The 22,228-nt window shown below is 38.2% G+C and overlaps 3 protein-coding genes across 3 annotated transcripts; 1 reads left to right on the top strand and 2 right to left on the bottom strand.

Annotated features, from left to right (window-relative positions):
• Positions 1-11,541: 11,541 nt before the first annotated feature.
• On the bottom strand, positions 11,542-13,317 carry LOC110694289 (serine/threonine-protein phosphatase 7 long form homolog). Its single transcript, XM_021871467.1, has 5 exons — positions 13,024-13,317; positions 12,841-12,917; positions 12,680-12,767; positions 12,159-12,590; positions 11,542-12,077 (listed from the first exon to the last, which is right to left on the bottom strand). Exons 1-5 carry the CDS (start codon positions 13,315-13,317, stop codon positions 11,634-11,636), a joined length of 1,335 nt encoding a protein of 444 aa, XP_021727159.1. The 3' UTR covers positions 11,542-11,633.
• An 88-nt stretch (positions 13,318-13,405) lies between these two features.
• LOC110694288 lies at positions 13,406-16,795 on the bottom strand. Its single transcript, XM_021871466.1, has 2 exons — positions 16,549-16,795; positions 13,406-15,975 (listed from the first exon to the last, which is right to left on the bottom strand). Exon 2 carries the CDS (start codon positions 15,965-15,967, stop codon positions 13,406-13,408), a length of 2,562 nt encoding a protein of 853 aa, XP_021727158.1. The 5' UTR covers positions 15,968-15,975; positions 16,549-16,795.
• Positions 16,796-17,639: 844 nt separating this feature from the next.
• LOC110694231 (receptor protein kinase-like protein ZAR1) lies at positions 17,640-20,412 on the top strand. Its single transcript, XM_021871408.1, has 2 exons — positions 17,640-19,316; positions 19,419-20,412. The coding sequence occupies exons 1-2, from the start codon at positions 17,864-17,866 to the stop codon at positions 20,084-20,086; spliced, it is 2,121 nt and encodes a 706-aa protein (XP_021727100.1). The 5' UTR covers positions 17,640-17,863; the 3' UTR covers positions 20,087-20,412.
• Positions 20,413-22,228: the final 1,816 nt, after the last annotated feature.

Raw genomic sequence — 22,228 nt, 5'->3', positions numbered from 1 at the left:
ACAATACCCTTTGTAGGAAATTTGACGTTTTCCGAGGGAAATTCCGTCAGAAGCCACTTTTCCAACGGAATTTTCGACGAAATTCATTCTGTCGGAGCTAGTTTTGACTTTTAACGAAATTCCGTCGCAATTTTCCGACGAAAATTTCCGTCGGAGTTGGAGAGGTTTCCGACAGAAATTTCCGTCGGAAGAGGCATATTTCCGTCGGAAAAGTCAATAAAAAAAATAACAAAAAAACACGCCCTGCCACCACCGGCATGGCATGTCACCACCTCATAACACCAATCACCACCACCCTTACCCTAAACCCACGCTAACCCGCATCCCAACCCACCAAAACCCCCTTTTCTAACCCACAGCACCACCAGCCCCAACCCAGACCAGACCCCTTATCCCACCCAAATCCACCCCTGCTCACCACCTCAACCCACCCACAGCCACCCCCACCCACCAGAACCGTACCACAGTAACCCCACCCCACACCCTTAACCCAACCACCGTAACCCCTAACCCACCACGACCACCCTAACCCAGTAATAATTCGAAACAAAAAAACCCAGAAATAATTCGATACAAAAAAAAATCCAGAAATAGATCTCGCAAAAACAAGATATTTCAAAACAAAAATTTCAAAAAAAAAACAAAAATAAATCGAAACAAAAAACGAAGTAATTCGAAAAAAAAACCCAGAAAAAAAACCCAGAAATTTCGAAACAAAAATGTCAAAAAAAGAAAACAAAGTAATTCGACCACTTACCTTGAATTCCATCAAAACCCCTAAATTGCCTTGAATTTGGGTTTTAAAGGTCAAATTCGACCATGAAAACTCTAGATCTAGGGTTTTCATGGTCGAATTTGACATGAAAAACCTTATTTAGTTCTTTGGTGTTTCATGCGTAGAGTGTGAACAAAAATGAAGGAAGGAAGAGGAAGAGAAGAGGTGGAGGAAAGAGAAGGAAAGAATACGGGAAGAGGAGGAAAGAGAAAAAGAAAAGGAGGAGGAAAGAATACGGGTAAAGGAGGAGGAAAGAGAAAAAGAAGAGAAGGGGCTCCGGGAAAAGAGAGGAGGAAAGAGAAAACGAAGAGGAAATTTCGAAAATCTATGCTGAACATGTTCCGACGGAAATCAATTCCGTATAGCTTCCGACGAAAGATATTTTCCGAGGGAATATTCCGTCGGAAGCTATTATTTTCGAAGGAATTAATTACCGTCAGAATACTTTTGAGGAAATTTCCGTTGGAAACGGCATTTTCCGACGGAATATTCTGACGGATCCAAATTCGTCGAAAATTTCAAAATTTCCAACGGAATTTTAGGTCCGTTGGTACAATTCCGTCGGAAAACGGCCTATTTCTAGTAGTGGTGCAAGACCACCGTTTCACTATGAATAATTATGAATACAATAAGTATGAGAGCTTAGAGTTGAGAGTAGAGTGCGTATGAACTGTGTATCTACTGAGTACAAGGGCTATGCTATTTATAATGTTGATTATGAATATTAAACCCTAGCTAAAGGGCCGTTGAAAGCTGGCAACAACTTCCCTAAAATGTAGGAAAACCGTTATTTGACTAAGTCTTGGACTTATTTCTTCATTGTGGACTTATCTGGACGGAATTTAAATTGTTATCATGATATTCTTTACTTGGCAACATTTATAATGATATCGTGGACCATTATCACTTCCCCATCTTTCGCTAAATGAGTTACAGGATCGTCCGTCTTCCTTTGGTGTCGTGCGACATGTTGGGCGTTAAGACGTGCCTTAATTTTGACCATAACACCTATATTTATAGAATCCATACCTAAAGTACGAGAAAACACTTATGAATAGTGTGAAAACAATTATATCTTTCAAAATGTTTGTTTACCTCTATGCCCCTATTAATATGATGTTAATTGTCTTTAAGTTTTTCCTTGTGTGATTTAATGATTTTAAATCTTATGACTATTGTTTGGATAATTATACCAATTAAAATGTGTATTTACCTATTTGCCGTTATTAACGTTAATTGTTGTTTTTAAAAAAAAAAAAATACTTTTAAGAATAGTGTGCGGACATCGATTCCCTTATTGTATGACTAATAATTAAAGGAGCTCTTGAAAATGACTAGTTATAACGCATGTAGCCACTTTAATTATGGTAAAAAGAAGTGGTATCTCTTGTTGGAAGTACAATCAATACAAAAAGTATATGCATGACTAGGATTAAAATTGTATCAAAATTTAGCCATAATCTTATTGTTTAATTTTTATTTTCTTATTTCAAGTTGTAACATTTTCAGTATAACAAGCTATAGGTTAAAACAAATCAATTTATTCATATTATCCTTGGGATGAAACAATTTCGGTTGTAAATGGTTTGGATTAAGTCATTAAACGAGTCACGTGTTTCAACTAATTAAATGAGTTCCAGGTTAAAATAGATCATTTCATTATCGAATAATCAAAATTCATATAAGTTTGATTTGGGGTTGAACATAATCAGGTTGGGTTGGTTTTCATTTCCCAACTGATGGGCTATAAACTTATAATGTTAATTATCGTTGAGTCGGGTACTAGTGGCCCTTGGGACCGTTGGGGGTAGTCTTGTACTCGTGGTTTAGAATATAAACCGACGGCGCGAGTATTTATGGGTAGTCTCGTACTCTCGTGGTTTAGAGTAGTAAAAATCAGGCTGGGTCGGGCTCATCATGATGAATTGATTACTTCTATAGTGGCTCGAGCGGGTAGTCTCATGGTTTAGAATAAAAGCCGACGGTGGTCGTATTTATTATGGTTACCGGTTTAGTCGTTTGGTACTCAGTCGTAGTTGCCAGTTCATCAGTTTGACGGAGCGTCGGATCAACTTTTTCACACGTGGGAGCAATAATGTTAATTGTGGACCCCACTTCTCTAAAACACTACATTACAGCCGTTGATCAATTTACTTGACAATGTGAGCCCACCAATCCAGCGTCAAATTTGTAAAACTAAAATCCCGTTTTGGGTAAGAAAATGACGTTTTTTTTTTTTTTTTAAAGTAAAGTATATGGGAAAATTAGGACCGTCTTCTCACAAGATCGTGATCTAATTTATCAAGGAGTAAAAAATAAGAAAACTTGTTGTCCATAAAAGGGTTGATATCTTGATGAGTCGGAGTAGAGTAACCAAGAGAAGCAACATAGTATGCGGCCCGATTTCCTTCTCATGTTGAGACTTGAAAGCCCGAAAAGATTCCAAAATTGTCTTGATATCTGACATTAGGAGGTGAAGCTTCCAAGGACAACTAAAATGGCTCTGCAAAATATTAATGATAGTTAGATTATTCCCTTCAATGAAAATATGAGAGATGTTATGGTCTTGTGCCAAAAGAAGACCATTACAAGGGCAATAGCTTCAGCAAGAAAAGCTGGACAAGAACCCAAGTTGTATGAACGACTAGCAATATGATCCCTAAGTGATCCCTAAGCACTACTCCAGCTGAAGCTGGATTAAGTGATGTAGCATAGCCATCAAAATTAAGTTTACAGTATCCGACCGGTAGGGGGACCAAGAGACGGTAGTGGAAGTCGGATGTAGAGGCTGGCAGTGGGGCAAATTATCGGGTTGGTAAATAGGAGTCTAAAAAAGAACGAGCTTGCCATTCCTTAAAAAGAGAGAAAGCACGAATATAGACAGTAGTTATGTTGGGCGATGAGCTCTTAAAGATAACTGCATTACGACATTTCCAAGTACTCCAAAAAAGGATAGCAACCTTAGGGAGAAGATGAGAAGAGTGAAGTTTGATTGTACAAAAAAAAATCTAGGTGTTGGGAAGAGGGACAAAGAGCCCCAATCCAGTGACATACCGAGGGAGAAGACCATAGTGCATAAGCGAAAGAGCAATGTGAAGGAATAAATGTTTGTTGAGACTCGGGGCGAGCATTACAAAAAACACAAAGGGAAGGAATTCCAATATTTCTGGAGGCAAGAGTGTGTCTAAGCTAGTAGGAAGGCTATTACGGAAGAGTTGCCACAAAAAAAAAAAAATCTTAGGCGGAATATTCAATCTCCATAACCAGTGAAACTCCCATTTAGGGGAAGAAGTAGGGAGGTCGTGAACCAACCATGTAGCAAATTTAACAGAAAATTGACCATCTTTGAGAGACCCCAGCAAGGTTCATCAGGAATAAGGGAAGAAAGAAGAGGGATCCCTCGAATGGTTTGAACTAAATCATTAGAAAGGACAGAAAGAAGAAGAACATCCCAAGAATTATCATCTCGAATAAACATATCCACAATATTATCAATATTCGGGATTAGTTTAGGATCCAAATTTAACACAACAATAAGATTGGTAGTAGCACACTAAATATCAACCAAAAGAGGATAGAAGAGCCATTACCAACCTTCCAGCAAAGACCTCTAAATAAGAGGGGACGAATCTGAAGGATTTTTTTCCAAATCCAAGAGTCCGTCAAACGAGGGAGATACGTAAGAAAATGGGAATGACGAATTGAAGGTATTTAGCTGTAATACCCTGGAAATTTTCTTCTTTTAAAAATACTCATTTTACTCAAAATAAAACCCTTTTTAGGAAATAACCAAAATATTACCACCACCGTGATAACGGCTAAGGCAATTTTCAAAGTCACACAATATAAATCTAAAAACAAAAACCAACTTTTAAAAAATAAAACTTGAGTTCACAACCTCAAAACTAATGTAGAATAAAACAATCACAAGTTGGAAGCAAATCAAACATGGCCCTTCTTAAAAACCAATTAAAAACAAACATGATATTGTTAGTCCATAAACAATAACCAATAATTCAAAAATAACAAGCAATTCTCTGCACTCTATCCCATCATGCTCTTCATGCTTCAAGTATCTATTACTCCCTCTTTATTTCAACCCTCTACTAACCATAAAAATGGGTCATAGTTGGGGGTCAATCCAAAGGAAAGCCAAACACAAACACAAAAGTACGAATCAGCAAAAGGTGAGTACATATGCACCACACTAACATGAATATCCTAGCATCAAAATAAAATAATTAAAACATGCTCGTCATACAATCTCAAGTCAACTTACCTTTGACTCATAACTAGAAATATTAATTATTAATACTAATTTTGGATTACGCATCGAATGCGTTTCCTTCCTTGAAAATAGCCCATTTAAATATTGAGTTTCCAATTAGGGAGCTACCTTAATTGGCACCTACTATGTCACCTTGTGACGGAATTCCAGTGCATTAATAATAAAAGAAAGTAAAGCGTCATGTACCCCTGTAAAAGCTATGGTTAAATATAAAACCCCATAACTCCCCCCATATGTTCATACTCAAGGTATATACGCTCCAAGGGTTTGGTGCGTATCCTCTTACACTTTACGTGATTTACCAATTTAAATCGTGATAACTCAAACCAATCAATCAAGAACAAACATAATAACAATTAATACATACTTCCAATTCATTCTTGAATTAATTAGTGAGCACATACTTTTTATTTTAATTAAGGTTCCTTGCCTTGTTTTGTGCACGAAATTGCATGATTACTACCTTGGTGCATAAAATGCACTACTAAACTTCGTTAACTCAAACTCAACTTACATGAGTGAGTAAATAAATAAACTAACTTCTTGACTCAACACTAGTAATAAATGGTGAGAAATAAATTCATGAATCATGCTCAATAATTCTAACTTTAGCTCTTTAATTTATATATAAGTCTTGCTTATTAAATACATGCTTTCTTGATACTTGAAAATAAAACATACTTCCATGATTCATACATACTCAACTTGTATCATGCCTCAAATAATATATTCACATGCTTGCATAACAATTTATGCTCAACCTAAATCAATTCCAAGCATATAATCAACCAAACATACTATAAATTCATCACTTAAATCATACTTTAAAAATCCTAGCATGATACTACGCATACACAAATATTCTTGTGCACATACGTTCCTTGAATAATGCCTAAACTCGGCAACACTCGCTAAAAATCACCTAGTTTGAAGCTTCCTACAAATAAGAATACATAACTATAATTAATCTACTATTCTCACAATTTCTAGCAACTATAATACTCTTTAAACCTTACTAATTAACCCAATTTAATGACATAAAAGCCATAAAACCTTTTCCCTAAGTGGGTACTTCAAATCCTTTCAAAAATACTTAATCTGTATGACTTAAATAAAATTCCAGCATACTTATTTAATATAAACATCACTAATAGACTAGAAAATCATATTTAAATCATTGAAACCTTTTTCCTTTTTATGGGTAATCAAACTCTAACTCAATAATTAAAAAGTAGGGTTTGTAATATGTTTAAACCATTAATTAAACAACAACAACAACCTAGGATCAAACTCTAACCATAAACATTAAATTCCCAAATTTTAGGGTTTGTAAATTGGGGTTTTTGATTGAATAAAAATCTGAAAATTATATAAATAATTTAACAACATCAAATACCTAAAATTAATACCAAAACATAATCAAAATCATGCTTCAAATTAATGAAAACAGTAGAATTAAATTAGGAAGAGAAAAGAGTTTTTTTTTATATAATAATACCAAATCGCAAAAACCAAAGGAGATAGAGAGAAGGAGGGGCGCACGACTGCTGTCGATGTTTCCGCCGCTCGCCGGTGGTGGTGGTGGCGCCAGTGGTCGGCGTGCGTGAGGGTGAAGAGGAGAGAGAGAGGCGTGGGAAAGGAGAGGGAAAAAGAGAGAAAAAATAAGGAGTAAAAGGATAGAGAAAATAAAGAGAAAACTTTTGGGATTTTTTTGTGAAATCTGACAATTATGATTTTTGAGTGAATAATCTTGAGGTTTTGACGTATTTATAATCCCCTTTTAAAACAAAAACTCATAATTACAAAACTGTCATTACTAAATCCTACTCCCCCTTGACTTTATCCTTTGGGGCCAACTTATTGGGCTCTTAAGTGTCCTCAATTTCCCAACAAATTGATCTAACTATTTAAATAAAGATGACCCAATTCAAAACACTTTTATTGCCTCAATTAGTGACCCATATTATTCTACGCACACTTACATAATATTTAAATTATTAATTTCTTTTAAAACGAAATGAATCATTTTAATCTACAAAAATAAATAAAATAAATCATTTATATACATAAAAATATTATAAAAAATACAGAGTATTACATTAGCAGTAACAGATATTAGACCCATAAATTAGAAGGGTCGGACATAACCTTCCACCCTAAATTAGCTAAAAATGCAGAGTTTACAGCATCAGATTTTCGTAACCCAAGACCACCCTGACTTTTAGGCTGGCAAATAGTATTCTAGGCAACCATTGGTAATCCTGATTTAGTCGGGGTTTGCTTCCAAAAGAAATCCCTATTAATTTTATCCAGTGAAGAGGTGACAGAAACTGGTAACCTAGCTGTAGGCATAGCGTAAGACGGGATAGCCTCTAAGTGGCTTTGGATAAGAACAACCTTTCCTACTTTGAAAACTAAATTAGAAAACCACATATTAATTTTCTGATCAACTTTAGAGATTAGATGCTGAAAATTAACTTTGGTATAGGAAGTAGAATTTAAAATGACCCCAAGATAACGACCCAAGAAAGATCTTGGGGTCATATTAAAATAGCTAGCCAAGGATGCTTTAGACTGATTAGTGACATACTTAGAGAAAATAATAGAGGACTTATGGAAATTTATTATTTGGCCCGAAAGAGAAGCAAATTTTGATAAAGTAGTATGTAAGGAATTACAGGAGGTAGCAGTTGCTCTACAAATTAGTAAACTATCATTCGCAAAAAGAAGACATGGAATAAGAGGAGCCGTTGGGGCAAATTTTATCCCTATTCCTAAATTTCGTTGTTTGCTAAGTAATAACAACTTCTTAGATAAAACTTCCATACAAATAAGAAAAAGAGAATGAGAAAGTGGATCGCCCTAGCGAAAGCCGCGAGAAGGCTTAATGAGATTAGTAGTCGTATAGTTAACAGCAGGAAAGTAAGAAACCGTAGTGACACAAGCTTTAATCCATTTTACCCAAGTGGGACAAAATCCAAAAGCAGTAAAAGTAGTCCATAAGAAGTCTCATTCCATACGATCATAAGCCTTTTCCATATCAAGTTTAAGAGCTAGCCAACCTTTCATACTTTTGGATTTGTTAAAAAGATGTAGAATTTCATGGACTAAAAGGATATTATCCCGAATAGCATGATTAGGAGCAAAAGCATTTTGATACGGGCCGATTATTTTCTTTAGGAAAGGTTTCAAACGATTTATGAGCATTCTAGAAATAGCTTTGTAGATAGTGGTACACAAACTAATGGGTCTATATTGACTTGCTTTGAATGGATTCGCAATTTTTGGAATTAAAGTGATAATTGTGTGATTTAGCTCTTTTAACAAAATACCATTAAAGAAAAAACCTTTCACATCTTTACAAATATCCGGGCCAATAATTGACCAATAATGTTGGAAAATTTTTGGGCCAAACCCATCGAAACCTGCGGCCTTATATGGGGACATATCAAAAAAAGCAGACTTGATTTCAGAATCTGAAAAGGAAAAATTCATGGGAATAATCCCACCTTTGGGCCTCTCGTTTTTAATAATTTCACCTTTGGATTATTTTTTAATAATCCGACTTTTACCCCCTATTCTTTTTTAATGGTCCCGGGTGACCAGTAACCAGTTGAAGAGGTAGGTTTTTTTTTGGTTTAAAATACACATGTCATTACATAATTGGTAAAAAAAAACAAAAAAAAAAAAAATTAAAAAACCCAAATCCAATTCAGCCACCAGCCCACCACCATCCCCACCACCACCTAAACCCAAACCCTAGAACCACCATCCCACCAGACGCGAACCCCTAAACCACCCCACCAGCCTCCCCTCCTTCCCCGCCCTGATTCCGACCACCCAACGCCGACGCTGCTTAACCCCCTCCCCTAAACCACCAACACCCCAGACCCTCCCCCGAAAACCCAGCCAACCCCTCCCCTAAACCACCAACGATTCCAGCCCATCACGACCAGTCCACCACCAGTTGCCGGAATCGGAACGGGGGAAGGGGAGGGGGTCGAGATCGGGACGGAGAAGGCGTGTAGGGTTAGGATTGGGTTGGGTTTCTAGTTCACCACCAGTCCACCACCTCATACCCCAACCCGAGACCACCTACCAAACTACTATTGCCTTCACCAACTGAACCGAAGCCACCACCCCATCACCCTACCTGAATCGAAACCACCACCCCATCACCCTACCTGAACCAAAACCACCACCCCATCACCCTACCTAAACTGCGACCTTAGCCACCTTCACCCATATCTCCACCTTAGTTGAAATCGATCTCCTCTGATTAGGGAGGGGATCGTCGCGCACCGACGCCGGTACTGGTGATGTGGTCGGGGGCTGGGTGGCCGGATCCGGTGCTGGGTGGCTGGAGCCGCGGGAGAGAACGGGTTTAGGCAGCTGGCCGGATCTGGTGCTGGGTAAGGGGCTAGGTAGTTATTTTACTTTTATTTTTTTAATTTTTTCTTTTAAAAAATCTAACTTTTTTTAAAATTTTAGGTTTAATTTTTTGACAATCACAGGCCGCTACGTGTCATGTAACCTGTTATAACAGGTTACATGATCGGTTGGGACCATTAAAAAAGAATGGGGGGTAAAGGTCAGATTATTAAAAAGTAATTCAAAGGTGGGATTATTAAAAACGAATGACTCAAATATGAGATTATTCCCATAAATTTTTCCATTTAAAAATGACGGAGTTAGTTCAATATTATCAAAGGAAGTGATAACTGGATCAATGTATGTCAAAGAGAGATTCCTAGCATGTGGGTACTCAGATTTAAACCGTTTAGTAAATTCCGTATAAAATAAATTTGCAATGTCGGTAGGTGAATCCACCCATTAATTATCGTCATTTTGGAGGCGAAAAATTTGTTTCTTACTTGAACGAAATTTCATAGTTTCATGAAAGAAGCGAGAACTACGATCACCCCTTTAGTTAGCCAAAGCTTTCTAGCATACTTACCCCAAAATTTTTGGCCAAATAACAACAATTTTTCCCGCGTAAGAAAATGATGTATGGAAATTAGAAACTAGGAATAATAATTCACTACATCTTTTATCTTTCACTCCAATCATTTTTGTTCTTTCTATTTAATAATAGAGGAATAAATAAGTAAAACAAATTTGATACATGAGAATATAATTAAAGTAATAAAGAGTCAAATCTTCAAATAGTTTTACTTAAAAAAAAAAAGAAGCTAATTACGGCGATTGTTTTAGTGTGGCCAACCACACTGTGCGACAAGTTGACACACCAACAATGACCGGGTAACCTGTAACAACCGAGTAACCTCTCACCGAGTAACACATAGCCGAATAACCCCAGCCACACAACCCTTGACTGAGTAACCTCTGACCGGCCGAGTAAACCCCGACTGAGTAACCCTTGACCGAGTAACTCCTAACTAAGTAATCCCGATCATACCGTGAAGCCAGACACATAAGAAAATTTGTTCTAATTAATACGGTGTTTGAAAAAAAAAAGAATGAGAATTATAATTTAAAATCATGCTTGAAAAAATTCAATTAGTACTCTAGTAAATGAAATTTTTTACCATACAAAAAAATCCTAAATAAGGATAATTGTTTAAAATTTTTTTATTCAGAAAATGAGAAGAACATGAAATAATTTAAGCCATTAAAAAAAAGGATTAGAGGGAGTATTAGTTTTTAAATTTTGCGTATTTATTCTAGATCTACACATTATTTCCTTAAAGCAGAATATTAGTAATCTTATGCTATCACCTCATTTATTATTGGAGCCGAAGTTAATAAATTATGAAGTGAATAAAAAAATATGTAATTTATCGATTTGATAAGCCAAGTGTAAGAAAAATGCATGAAAAAGTTGGTAGAAAACAGCAAGTGAATAGCAAAATGCAAAGGCTACGGAACCGATGAAAGAAGCAGGGAACATTGACAAAACAGTAGCATTACCTTCTTTAAATTATTTTTCTCTTTTTTTTTTTTGGAATTCTGAACATGTGTCTTCCCCCTCTTCTTGACTAATGACGAGCTCTTTCCCAAATTAAGGTCAAGAAGAACCGCAATTCCCAAATTGCAGCCAAAGTTTTAAGAATTCCCATTCTACCGTCCACGTAAGCACTGGTTAAAAAACCGGTTTTTTTTTTCCGGTCCAGGGTAAACCGCTACTTGAAGTAGCGGTTTCTTTGCAATAAACCGCCACTTCAAGTAGCGGTTTCTTAGTTTAAAACCGCTACTTGAAGTAGCGGTTTGTTTACAAAAAACCGCTATTTAATGTAGCGGTTTATTTTGGAAAACCGCTACTTCAAGTAGCGATTTACTTTGAAAAACCGCTACTTCAAGTAGCGGTTTACCCTGGACTGGTTTTTTTTTTCAAACTTGCATAATCACTCAAAAAAAAAGCCTGCAAGTTGTGTACCTGTAAAACATGAGATATATAGCATATTTTCAACACAACCACCATAAATAACAAGTTTATGAAGATCTAAGGAAGTCGAAATTGCAAAGTCGAATATTTTTCAATTGATTAAATATAACAAAATCCAATTCTAAGCATTTACAAAAAAATTAGTTTAGTTCCAAAATATACACTTAGCTCGGGCGTTGCTTCTTCCCATGAGGTGACGATGAAGATGATGCAGCTGTCTCCTCTGGAATGTCATCCAGGCCAACTCCAACCCCAGACGTAGTGTTGCTACGCCGTCGGTTTCTCTGATACTGGCGATGCACTAGTGGAGGAGATGTCATGATAGTATGCTGAGAAGGAGTCGGTGGACGGAAGGCACGTGCTGAATGGCCTCCACGATGAGGTGGTGGTCTGATCGGCATAGTGTGCACAGTAGAAGATGAAGACGTGGACGGTCGAGGCTGCTGAATAAGGTGTGACTGCCCCACCCTAGACAAGGTTTGGCCACAAAATGATGTAAAACCCTGCATCGTCTGTATGGCAAATGGTATAGCCGTCTCTGGTGGCAAGTGGGAGATGGTCTCAGTAGCTCCCGATAGCTGGACGTGCAAATCAGCAAATGCATGTGCCTACATTTAAGTGTAGTTTTAATGTTAGTAAAATGAAATAAAAAACGTAAGAACTAGATTGAAATGAAGTGAAGTTCATACAAGCAGGAGGTCAGAGGTAGCTGGCTGGTAATGACTCGGGGGGCGCTCCTGCGAAGGTGGAGTAATGACCAGTCTCGTGATGCGACGGTACCAAGCCATGTACTCTGTCATGGCCGGGGAAGAAGTCCCAGTGAACGGGTATCCCTGGACGACTAATGCCTCTCGTCGACTCCACTCGTGTACATGGTCCGAATGCCGAATCTCCCAATTACGCTGTCCCCTTCGATCCTTCCTGTGTAGAGCAACGTCCGTGTCTACATCCTGTGGGATCGGCTGGTCTAACCCGAACTGACGAAGGACTCGGTCTGGGAGGTGGAACTCAACGACGTCAAAGCATATCAGAGGTGCCCGTGAACGCCAAATGTGCATGTATGAGCGACAAATCTCCGGAAGTCGATCCATCACCGCCTCAGTATATGGCTGCCAAATCATCTAATTCCCAAAACAAGTATGTCAACATGTATATGACTAACATAATGGAAGAAATACAATGCACAAAAAAAAAGAAACACCGATTGTACCTGGTCCTCGCGCTGATGGTCAAACGCATCTCTGTAGTATGGTAGTCCAGAAGCAGTATGCGCACACGATAGATGGACACGTAACCACCTGTAAAGACATGTTAATAATAATTCTTGAAAGATAGAATTGTAAGAACATGAACTTGAAGCAAACATTGTACCTGCACGCCAAAGGGTCCCTCCAGAAACGGCTTACCGTTATCATCATGGCCAGGTCGAACTCCCAGCAACTCCTCAACTAGGTCATGCCATCCCTCAAATGGAGGTCCAATGACAGGAGGGCCGTGCACTCTCAGACCTAACAGGACGGAGACATCCTGTAAAGTAATGGTGGCCTCACCTACCACTAGGTGGAAAGTATGTGTCTCCTGCCTCCACCTCTCAACCAACGCTGTAAGAAGAGATCGATCAAGCAAAAACCCTCCTCCCAAAATCCTATGTACACCGTAAAACCCAGCAAGCCTAACGTACTCTAGTACTCCGCCATCTACCCTCCACTCACGTCCCACGCTGACCATATGCTCCCTAACTGAGAGAACTCTATCAGCTACGCCACTCCAAACATCGTGGCTCCTATGGGAAGTCTGCAAGCGTAGAACAGATGGATCAACTGGGCCTGGACGAATCACCGGCTCCATGGGACCTACACGATAACAAAAAATTGAATTAATGTTAAGCGTTCGAGAAAAAACATAAATATTAAACAAGAATATATAATTAATCATGTTACCCAGATGATCCACATCCACCAATAAGAGTAGGACATGTCTTCTTGTTATGCCCAGGTCGCCGACAAACACTGCATGCCTTCTTCACACAATTGGGACGCTCATCCATTTCATTTCGAATTCTAGTGGACCGTCGGCCTGGGCCTCTTTTCAAATCTGGGTTGGCAATAGTAGTAGGACCATTGTAAGCTAACCAGTGGCAAGGATCAGGAACTGGTGCGAAACACTTCGCGTATGAACGCCTATATTCGGCGGTCATGAAAAAAGAATCCACAAAGTCTGCATGTGATAGGCTTCTATGACGACAAACTGCTAGTACATGAGAGCATGGGAGCTTGTATATTCTCAATTTCTCACAAGTACATGTCTTGCTCAACAGATTCACAGTGTGGGAGTTACCACCTTTACCAGCTTTTCTTCTTCCACGACCGGTCCTAACCTGATACAACCCGATGGCATCATAGTCAAAAGCAACAACCTCATGGTGCGCGGCTTTCTCCATGTTGGCTTCTATTGTCTTCTTAGCCTTTTCCGATAACTCATGGCCCTCTTTAAGTCTTCTTTTACTCCAACTTCTTCTAGTTGCAAAATAGGAGTTAACCCGGAAAAAGGTCATTTGCACTAAAGCGGTTATCGGGAGACATCGAGCCCCCTTTAAGACTCCGTTGAAAACTTCCGACATGTTTGTAGTCTTCACACCAAACCTGAAACCACCATCATGATGAATGGACCACTTACTGTACGGAATTTCCATCAAGTACCTACGGGCCTCTACATTCAAGTCACCAATTTTGTTGATGTAGTAATCAAACTTCTTCTTCTGCCTTGCAGTAGCTGCTTTGCCAAAGAGGTTCTTTATGACGACACTTTTAAATTTTGAGTTCACATTAGAAGCCAAGTGTCGTGTACAGTACTTGTGGTAGGCATTGGGCTCCTCCCAACCACTTCCAACTTCTTCCATTGCTGCTAAAATACCAGCATGTCTGTCAGATATCACACATAGCCCTTTCCTATCTGTAACTCGAGCACGAATACAAGCCATGAACCAAGACCAACTATCATTGTTCTCTCCTTCGACAACCGCAAAAGCAAGGGGGAATAGTTGAAAATTGGCATCCGTTCCCATAGCAATGAGTAGAGTGCCTTTGTATTTGCCATATAAATGAGTGCCATCAATGGTGATAAGGGGTCTGCAGTGACGGAATCCATCAATACATGGCTTGAATGCCCAAAAGACTCGTTGAAAAACATGTGTTCCAGGAACCGTACACTCTAACAACCTCCACTCAACAACAGTTCCAGGATTTGATTCCTTGAGAGCTTGCATGTACTTAGGCAACTGTTCATATGAACCCTCCCAACCCCCATAAATGAGTTTTATTGCCTTTTGTTTCACTAGCCATGCTCTCTTGTAGGTTATTTGGAATCCATCAAATTTCTCTTTCACAAGTTGCACCATTGTCTTGATTTTCAATGAAGGATCAACGCGAATGACATCTAGAAGAGCATTGCAAACGAACTCGGAAGTCAGTAGCTTATGATCTCCCGAGTCGATGTCACCAACACAGTTACTTGCGTGAGGGCCGTTGTACCTCACAATTTTAAACGTAGAGAGTGTTGGATCTTTCACTCCTCTAAGCCTCCACGAACAACTACATTGTTCTTTCCTCTTGCACTCAACAACATATTTCTCTGGCTCTGCCTCCACAACTCGAATTGTTTGATTTCTAGCTATGGAGTAAGATTTCACAGCATCTTTCAGTTGTTGCAATGAGTCAAACTGCTGACCAACCTCAAATTCTCCCCCATTGTTATATGTCTCATTTCCTAACCAAGACATCCATGAGTTATTCAAACGAGGATCAACTTGCGCCACTTCATTGAAGTCTGAAGTGGGGGCGCTTCCTTTAATTGCCTTATCACGAGCTTCAATTACCTCTTCATCATCATCTTCATCAGTGTCATTCATCTCTGCATCGCCAAATACATCAACATTGTTTGGGTCAAGAGAATCAAGAATGCCTTGTGGTTGTGTGCTTGTCGAGGTTCCAACATTAGGCGATGAGGCCGGAGACCTAAACTGTGAGAGATGGTCATTGACATAATGTGGATCAACAAGCATTCTTGTGAATGACCCTATGTCCACACTTTGAACACCAGTGGAAAACGGTTGATCCACACTACCAAAAAAATCCATCCCCGGAAAGGAACCAGTGTTAGTTTGCACAACTGGCTCCTTTGGAACTTGTTCAATGAACAATTGCATTGCAACAGAAGAACTCTGAGTCACAGCAATCCACATAGCTCTAACAGCGTTGTCGTCATTTAACGGAATTGCAACATATGCCCCAGCCATAGGATAACGCATAACCACCTTCAACTCCACACCTCTAGGATCAACACTCAATTCTTCATATAGCTTGTTCAGAACTTGTGAATATGTCATCGCAGAATGTACAAACACAAATTTTTGATTCCCACCCCTATACGTTATATCGCTATCTTTGTGGACAATTTCTCCACCCCAATAGCAATATAGAGGGTAGTTCGGAACCTCCATGTTTCATTCTAGAAAAGACCATTATTAATCAAAGATATTAGATTGCAAAAATTCATTAACAGTGTGGCAATGTCCTAACATCAAGCAAGCAAACTACACAATTATAGCAACCTAAACTGAGCTATGAAGGTCTTAATACCTCTTGAAGCTCAACATGGGCATAAGTCATGACTACATGTACTTTGAGCTCATGTACTTTGTGTATAGAAGCTCTATTTTCACTTTCAAAATCAGCAATTATAGCAACCTAAACTGAGTAATGTGATCGAAACCATTAATAATTCTACAAGGGTTATATGTAAGGTAAGTAAATCAACAACAACAACCAAAACCAACCACAAACATACATACAATTCTGAAACTCAATAACAACAACAATAAACAAGAACACTAACAACAACAACACAACCAAAACCGAAACTCAATAACAACAACAATAAACAAGAACACTAACAACAACAACACAACCAAAACCAACAACAACAACACATACATACAATTCTGAAACTCAATAACAACAACAAACTCAATAACAACAACAAACCCAATAACTGAATACAAAAAATAATTAGGGCACTTACCACAAACAAGAAGATCAGCACGTTTCTTCTGAAATTAGCGAAGCCGACCACTAAAGTCGAACCCTCGGCGTCAACAGCGGCGGCCTTCGTTGCTGAGGAATGCTCCGGCGGCGTCGGTGGATTCCTTGGCTGCGCCGGCTTCCGTTGAAGGAGGTGTGATTTTGGTGGAAGGCGTGGATGGGATTTTGGTGAGAAGACGAAAATGAAAGAGGAAAGTGAAATCGGGAAATTATACTTGCTAGAAAACCGCTACTTGAAGTAGCGGTTTATTAAACAAAAACCGCTACTTGAAGTAGCGGTTTATTAAAAAGAAACCGCTACCTGAAGTAGCGGTTTATTAGTAAAAACCGCTACTTCAGGTAGCGGTTTTGCTGTAGACCGGATTTAAAATTTCTTCCCCCTGAACCGGTGACGTGGACGGTACTTTGGGAATTCTTAAAACTTTGGCTGCAATTTGGGAATTGCGGTTCTTCTTGACCTTAATTTGGGAAAGAGCTCACTAATGACTACAATCTCCGAGACGTCTACTCGCCTTGGAATACCTAACTTATTATCTCACGAACCTCTTCATGTCTCACTTCCCTCGAGACTTTATATTATTTTTATTCTCTAATGCTCCATATTATAAAAAAATCTAGTTTCCGAAAGATGTATCCAAAGAGAATGTCTCGGTTAAACAGGTTAGAATTGGACCACGAATTTTACTTATACATAAGAATAATCATAGTCTTTTTAGGATTGAAGGGAGTACTCATATTCATGTTAATTGCGAATCACTTAATCATATATTTTCGCTAGAACCTTCAAAACAGTAATAAGCAACAAACCAATTTTAGTCTTTAATTTATGGAACGAATCAATAGAATAAAAGCCGAACCATCTAATTTCATGTACATTTCAAATCAAAGTGAAATCATTCGAATCGAGTTATTTTGGGTTAAGTCATTGTACTGTACACAGTACATATTACACACTCCGTGTACCCTACGCTGCCTTATTTGTTTAACGAGTTAACTGTGTCATTGCATAATTCAATAATTGTATAATGTATACTCCCTCCGTACATGATGTTGGAGCATAATATAAGTGAGGGACCTATAATTATTTAACTTTACCCTCATCTTTCTATACCATCTTTCGCTCTTTCACTCAGCTTTTTTCTTCCATGTCCTTTTATTTTTATTCCATTTTCTCAACACTAACAACCCCTTTTCCCACTACCAAAACCCTTCTCAGAATCCTCCAACTCTACCCATAATCGTCTCAGGTAACCCTTAATTTATGATCTTTACATTCAAACTGACTAATTTTAGTAATGCGTTACTTCATTTTATGTGCAATTCTTCTTCTCTTGAGCTCAAAATCTTCAGTAATAAACTGTTTGAATGATGAAGGTGTTGCACTTTTATCATTCAAACGATCCATAACTCAAGACCCAGATGGGTCTATGAGTAATTGGAATCAATCTGATGAAAACCCATGTTCTTGGAATGGTATAACTTGTAAAAATCTCAAAGTTGTTTCTGTTAGTATACCCAAGAAAAAATTACTAGGGTATCTTCCTAGTTCAATTGGGTCTCTTTCAGAATTAAGGCATGTTAATTTAAGGAGTAATAGGTTTTATGGACCATTACCCCTTAATCTTTTTCAAGTAAAAGGGCTTCAAAGTTTAGTACTTTTTGGTAATTTCTTATACGGGTCATTACCAAGTGAGATTGGGAAGCTTAATTATCTTCAAAATTTGGATTTGTCTCAAAATTTCTTAAATGGGTCTTTACCCTCTTCAATTCTTCAATGTAAGAGGCTAAAAAATCTTGTTTTGAGTCATAATAATTTCAGTGGGAGTCTCCCAAATGGGTTTGGGAGGGTTTTGGTTGGTCTTGAGAAACTTGATTTGTCTTATAATAAGTTTAATGGGTCTATCCCAAATGATTTGGGGAACTTGTCTAGTTTACAAGGTACTGCTGATTTTTCTCATAATTTGTTTAGTGGATTGATTCCTGCTAGTCTAGGTGAGTTGCCTGAGAAGGTTTATATTGATCTTACTTATAACAATTTGAGTGGACCAATTCCTCAAACTGGTGCTCTTATGAATAGAGGACCTACTGCTTTTATAGGGAATCCTGGCCTTTGTGGACCTCCATTGAAGAATCCTTGTTCTTCGGATTCTTCGGCCGTCTCGCCGGCTTCATACCCTTACTTGCCTAGTGATTATTCACCCCAAGGGAGTAGGGAAGGGAAGAGTAAGGGGAAAGGGCTTAGTAAAAGTGCTATTGTAGCCATTGTGGTGAGTGATGTTGTTGGGATTTGTCTAATTGGGTGGTTGTTGTCTTATTGTTATACAAGGGTTTGTCCTTGTAAGAGTAAGGATGAGAAGGGAGGAAAAGAAAGTAGGGAGTGTTTTTGCTTCACAAAAGAGGAATCCGAAACCTTATCAGAGAACATTGAGCAGTATGATTTGGTGCCCTTGGATTCTCAAGTGGCATTTGATTTAGATGAGCTTCTTAAGGCGTCAGCTTTCGTGTTAGGAAAGAGTGGGATTGGTATTGTGTACAAAGTAGTGCTTGAAGATGGACTCACATTGGCTGTGAGAAGACTAGGCGAAGGCGGTTCACAGAGGTTTAAGGAATTCCAAACCGAAGTTGAAGCAATTGGGAAGCTTAGGCACCCGAATGTTGTCACATTAAGGGCATATTATTGGTCTGTTGATGAGAAGCTGCTCATATATGACTATGTTCCTAATGAAAGCCTAGCCACTGCAATACATGGTATGAATTTCAGAAACTCTGTTTGCCTGTTGATTAATTTTGGCTTTGTAATGTTGGTTTGTAATATGTTTCATTGGCTTTTATTGGTTGATATGTCAATAGGGAAGCCAGGGATGGATTCATTTACACCATTATCGTGGTCAATTCGATTACAAATTATCAAAGGTGTTGCTAGAGGTTTAGTGTACTTGCATGAATTCAGCCCCAAAAAATACGTTCACGGTGATTTAAACCCGAGCAACATACTTCTTGGACACAGTATGGAGCCCAAACTCGCAGATTTTGGACTTGGGCGCCTTGCTAATATTGCCGGGGGATCCCCTACCCTTCAATCTAGTAGGATGACCTCTGAGAAACCCCAACAAAAGCAAGCAGGCAGTGCACCATCAGAAGCTGGAAGCATCTCAGCTACGAATGCACTTACTTACTACCAAGCTCCCGAATCCTTTAAAGCTGTGAAACCATCACAAAAGTGGGATGTCTACTCATATGGGGTGATCTTACTAGAAATGATCACTGGAAGATCCGCGTTAGTTGAAGTGGGCACCTCAGAATTGGACCTTGTTCAATGGATTCAACAATGCATCGACGAGAAGCAACCACTAATTGACGTTTTAGATCCGTCTTTGGCTCAAGAAGCAGACAAGGAAGACGAGATAATTGCTGTTCTAAAAATCGCTATGGCTTGTGTTAATACCATCCCCGAGAAGAGGCCAACTATGAGACATGTCTACGACGCATTAGACAGATTACCCGAGTTAAGTCCGTAAAAACGTTCCACATATCAATAAGATTGTGGCCTTCCTTGAAGGTAGATTTTGTGGATCAAGTTATGGCTTTTGGTGGGTGAATCATCAATGCTATCTTTGCCCGTGAACACATAGTCCCTAAGAGTAGGATGTTAGACTAGCAGTGCTGCAAGTAAATGTTACTCTTTTGAGTATTTTGAGTGTGTTTTTATGATACATAACTGTAAGTACATAATGTCAAATTTGTTTGTCTCATTCTATCTTTTTGTGCTTGTAACCTTTGCAACAGTAAGCTTTTGTCTTATTGTTCTTTGTCAATGAAATTGGAAAGCAATGTTTCATGCTTAGCTTGTTTGCTTCCTTCATCAGATTCCTGTGTCTATGGAAGTGTATAATAGAATAGATTACTATAAAATTACTAACGGAGCAGTACTTTGTAATGCTTAGATTCTCTTCCATACACTAGAATCTACACTCCCTTCTGAGCCCCCTATTGTTAGCTTAATCTTGGTCGGACCACCCTAAAGCGTTTTTTGGTGCATCTGCGGATATAAAGTCACTAGTTGACAAGATTTGATATCATGTCTTAGGTACTATATATCGCTATACGTAGTAAGTAATTGTCTAAACTACTTTTGGGCAATTAATCACCACCTAGATATTAGTGCATAATAAGACTCTAGAAGGGAAAAATAGTTTACTTAAAATTTTCCTGATCTCTTGAGAAAACTTTTACGGAGTAATTTCCAACAACAGATGTAAGATAGATAAATGAAAAATCAACTAATATCGCACACATGGATGACTTTATAAGTCTGTAACAATGAGTTAAATTGTTGGTAGGGACAAACTATTTCAATGCACATTCTAACAAATAAAATCAACATTATAAAGAGAATACGGAGTACTAAATGCTTTCCATTTTCATGTGTATTAATTTTGGAGTTGGGACAAATGGACAATACATTGTACGAAGTACTTGTGTAGTTGTGTGTCATTGAAGTGGAATCCAACTCCAAGTTGCTAACTTTATCTTTAATGAATAATGATGTCCTTCAACTTCTCAACTTTCATTGCCTTTGCTTATTAATTTCATCACTCATGCAAGGCTCCACCCAAGGATGAAGGCTCCAAACAACCCCTATTTTTTCATATTTATCAATTGATTTTGTCCGTTGGTATTATTGTGGCTTTTAATATTATAATATATTATTTTTTGAAATCAAGAATAAAAAATTAGTCGTATCTACGCATTAACTCATCGGATAATCTATCTAATGCGTCGTAGACATTTCTTCATATCCTTGGGTTATATGTTCATTAAAGTTAGTCTTCACGACTTACATACTACCAAGTTATGTTCATGGAAATTAGTCTTCATGTTCTTTGGTTTTAGACTTGATATTCAACGGATACATAGTACATTGTGCATACGCATTCACCATCATATTTGCAAAAATGAGAACCTCAGTATCTATGTAGAGTTTTTATTACTAGCAAGTGTTAAAAAAAAATAAGGGTTTTTCTATATAGTAATACTCTACATTTCACTTTTCAACGTTGTGCCCCTTCATTTAGAGCTTTCTACACTGTAACCCCAAAATTCATTTTGTTTCTATACAATAACCTTGCCGTTATCCCGTCGTTAACAAATTCCATTAGTGAGGCCCACTCTCCACTTATTAATATTTTTTTTTATTGATTTGCGTGTTGAAAATTGTCCCGTTAAAGGTTTTGGGGACTATTTTGGTCCTTAAGATTCCAAATTGAGTTTAGATGTGGCAAAAAAATAACGTAAATACCTCGTTTTACGTATTAAAAAAGTAAACACGCAAATCAAGACATTTCTTAATACGCAAAAAAAAGGCGTTTACATTTTTTTCCCCTAAATATGAGCTCAATTTGGGCCCTTAAGGGCCAAAATAGCCCTCTAAAACCTTTAACGGAACCATTTCCAACACGCAAATCAATAAAAAAATATTAATAAGTGGAGAGTGGGCCCCACTAACGAAATTTGTTAACGGTGGGATAACAACAAGGTTACTGTATAGAAACTAAATGTACTTTGGGTTAACTTTGTGGAAAATTCTAAATGAAGGGGCACAACGTAGAAAGGTGAAATTTAGAGGGTTATTATTCCCAAAACTTTTAACTGAACATTTT

The sequence above is a fragment of the Chenopodium quinoa genome, unplaced genomic scaffold, assembly GCF_001683475.1.
Source record: "Chenopodium quinoa cultivar QQ74 unplaced genomic scaffold, ASM168347v1, whole genome shotgun sequence".
In the NCBI taxonomy this organism is placed as follows: domain Eukaryota; kingdom Viridiplantae; phylum Streptophyta; class Magnoliopsida; order Caryophyllales; family Amaranthaceae; genus Chenopodium; species Chenopodium quinoa.
Note: the sequence above shows the minus strand (reverse complement) of the source record. Positions and strands in the feature narration are given on the sequence as shown.